Source organism: Austrofundulus limnaeus, unplaced genomic scaffold, assembly GCF_001266775.1.
Source record: "Austrofundulus limnaeus strain Quisiro unplaced genomic scaffold, Austrofundulus_limnaeus-1.0 Scaffold95, whole genome shotgun sequence".
In the NCBI taxonomy this organism is placed as follows: Eukaryota; Metazoa; Chordata; class Actinopteri; order Cyprinodontiformes; family Rivulidae; genus Austrofundulus; species Austrofundulus limnaeus.
In genome coordinates, this window is record NW_013952497.1 from 654,820 (window position 1) to 656,926 (window position 2,107).

The 2,107-nt window shown below is 42.3% G+C and overlaps 1 protein-coding gene across 1 annotated transcript in view; it reads right to left on the bottom strand.

Moving 5' to 3' along the window:
* Positions 1 to 2,107, bottom strand: part of LOC106520603 (uncharacterized) — a 4,137-nt gene that overhangs the window by 514 nt on the left and 1,516 nt on the right. Inside the window, exons 3-5 of the mRNA XM_014012791.1 lie at positions 1,320 to 1,450; positions 1,079 to 1,221; positions 131 to 328 (exon numbers count right to left, since the gene is read on the bottom strand). Coding sequence (XP_013868245.1) covers positions 131 to 328; positions 1,079 to 1,221; positions 1,320 to 1,450 — 472 coding nt within the window. The remainder of the gene's footprint in view (positions 1 to 130; positions 329 to 1,078; positions 1,222 to 1,319; positions 1,451 to 2,107) is intronic.

A 2,107-nucleotide genomic window follows, 5' to 3' on the forward strand; every position in this document is an offset into this window, starting at 1 on the left:
CACACACACACACACACACACACACACACACACACACACACACACAGAGAGAGAGAGAGAGAGAGAGAAAAGAGAGGATGAAGACGAGCTGTAAAAAAAGAACCCTTTCTCCTCCACCAAGCCTTCTCACCGTGCTCGGTAGGACTGAGTGAAGGTCACGGGGTTGCGGCTCAGATTCAGGGTCTTCAGCGGGCTGTTCCTCAGAACCCCCAGCCCCTCCAGGGAGCTGATGGCATTCTCCGACAGACAGAGGTGCTCCACCACGGGAAGCTTTGGCAGCTGACGCAGACACACCAGGTGGTTACGGTGCACATTCAGCATCTTGCACCTGGCCAAAGCCCCCCCACACACATGAAAAATCATGTTTTTATTTATTATATCTTATGAAAGAACATTAAAGGAGACATTTCATGCTTTTAAGTCATCCTTTTTCACATTTAAATCATTCAGTTGGGGGTCTATATAAAGTGGAACTGCAATGCTTTGGTCCTTATTGTAACTCCACAAGCCCCTCTTTCACATCTTTTCTGAGGCGTGTCTCGGATCAACTCGTTTTGAGGCTGCCTCTTTAAATTCAAATGAGGAAAGTGGATTTTGCATGATATGTCTCCTTTGAAGGCATGAAAAAAGAGACAAGATCATTTGTGGAAATAGTAGAAGTCATATTCAAGAAGAAAACAGGAAATCAGGGCAGCCCTAGCTCCTAAAGCTAGTAGGGATCCAGAGCTAAAACAGTCGATCCAAACCATAAACCATAAATTTGTTTAAACCACCTTAAACARTGTTATGAGCTCTAAAGCTGCCATCTGCTAAATGCCTGTATCACAGCRGAGACACAAGCCTAAAAGGTTCCAGCTCAAAGTGAGGCGTGTCATAATGCTTCACGGAACATTATTCTCCGTCTTGACCACTGMATGTGTCCTGTGCAGCTATAAGAAATGGCAGAATAATTTCAAACACATTAGTATGTTCCTGCCTGAGGCTTCTTGGGAAACTCATTTGCGTCAGAGACGATATCAGCTGGCYACAGCCAGCGAAAGGCTCAGCCGATAAGGACGCTGCGATGTGKTTTATTTACCTTGGCAGACGTACAGAACTCAGGTTGGTGAGAGAGTTGTCGATCAGCTGTAGTTTCTCCACACGGATCAACCGTCGAAGGATGCGGAAGAAGTTCTCCTGCTGGTAAGGATCGCCCAGGTCCTGGTAGGAAAGGTTTAACTCCTGGGGAAAAGCAGGTTGTCAAAACAAAACAATAAAACATTAATTGAATTTGTTTTTCATCTTTAGTAACACCGATCATTAAAATCCTGTTTATGTACCAAACAGTTTTCCCAATTCTCCTGCAGTCTCTCCTCCCATCTCTGGCCTTCCTCCTCTCTCCTCTTCCTCCTCCCATGATCCAAAAAGAGGTCAGCCCCCTGCCTCAGAAACAGGTCCTCTTCTGATGGCCCTTTGTGTTTATCATGTCAAARAGAAGATGAGGTTTAATACTGTTCACGTTATTGTAATTAATCAGCATAATCCTAAAGTTTGCTTGTATATTTCGTAGTCATTTGACAAAAGAAGTACGTGTTAGGGCTTATAAGAATTTTAAATAAGATCATCTTATCTTTAAAAAAAGGATAAAGTCTAAGGTGTTGTGAATATTACAATTTGTGCGATTGCGTACATTCTCAAAGAAAGTATTTGGAGAAGCTGCATATTTGTAAATTTAACAGAGTTGTGGCCAATTTTGTATTTGCTAAAGTCATTCGGCTTTGGTGGCCATTTTGACGCTTAACTCCAAAAGTTAAACCGTTGTTTGTGCACACTCAATGGCTGCTTTCAGAAAATATCATTCATATCTGTCCAGTGGTTCATGAGATATTTCGCTAACAGACATATTACCTCAACGGGTAATATTAAAGTTCTGAACAAAGTTTTTGCACAATCGATTGTTGCTAAGAGTATGAGTTGGAGATAACACTATAGTGCCACTCCAAAATTTAGCTCAATATCAGTACAAGTGACAGAGTTACAGCTGTTTTTGAGTTTACTGTAGTCAGTTAGAAGTGTGGAACCTCACACACAAACACACACACACACACACACACACACACACACACAC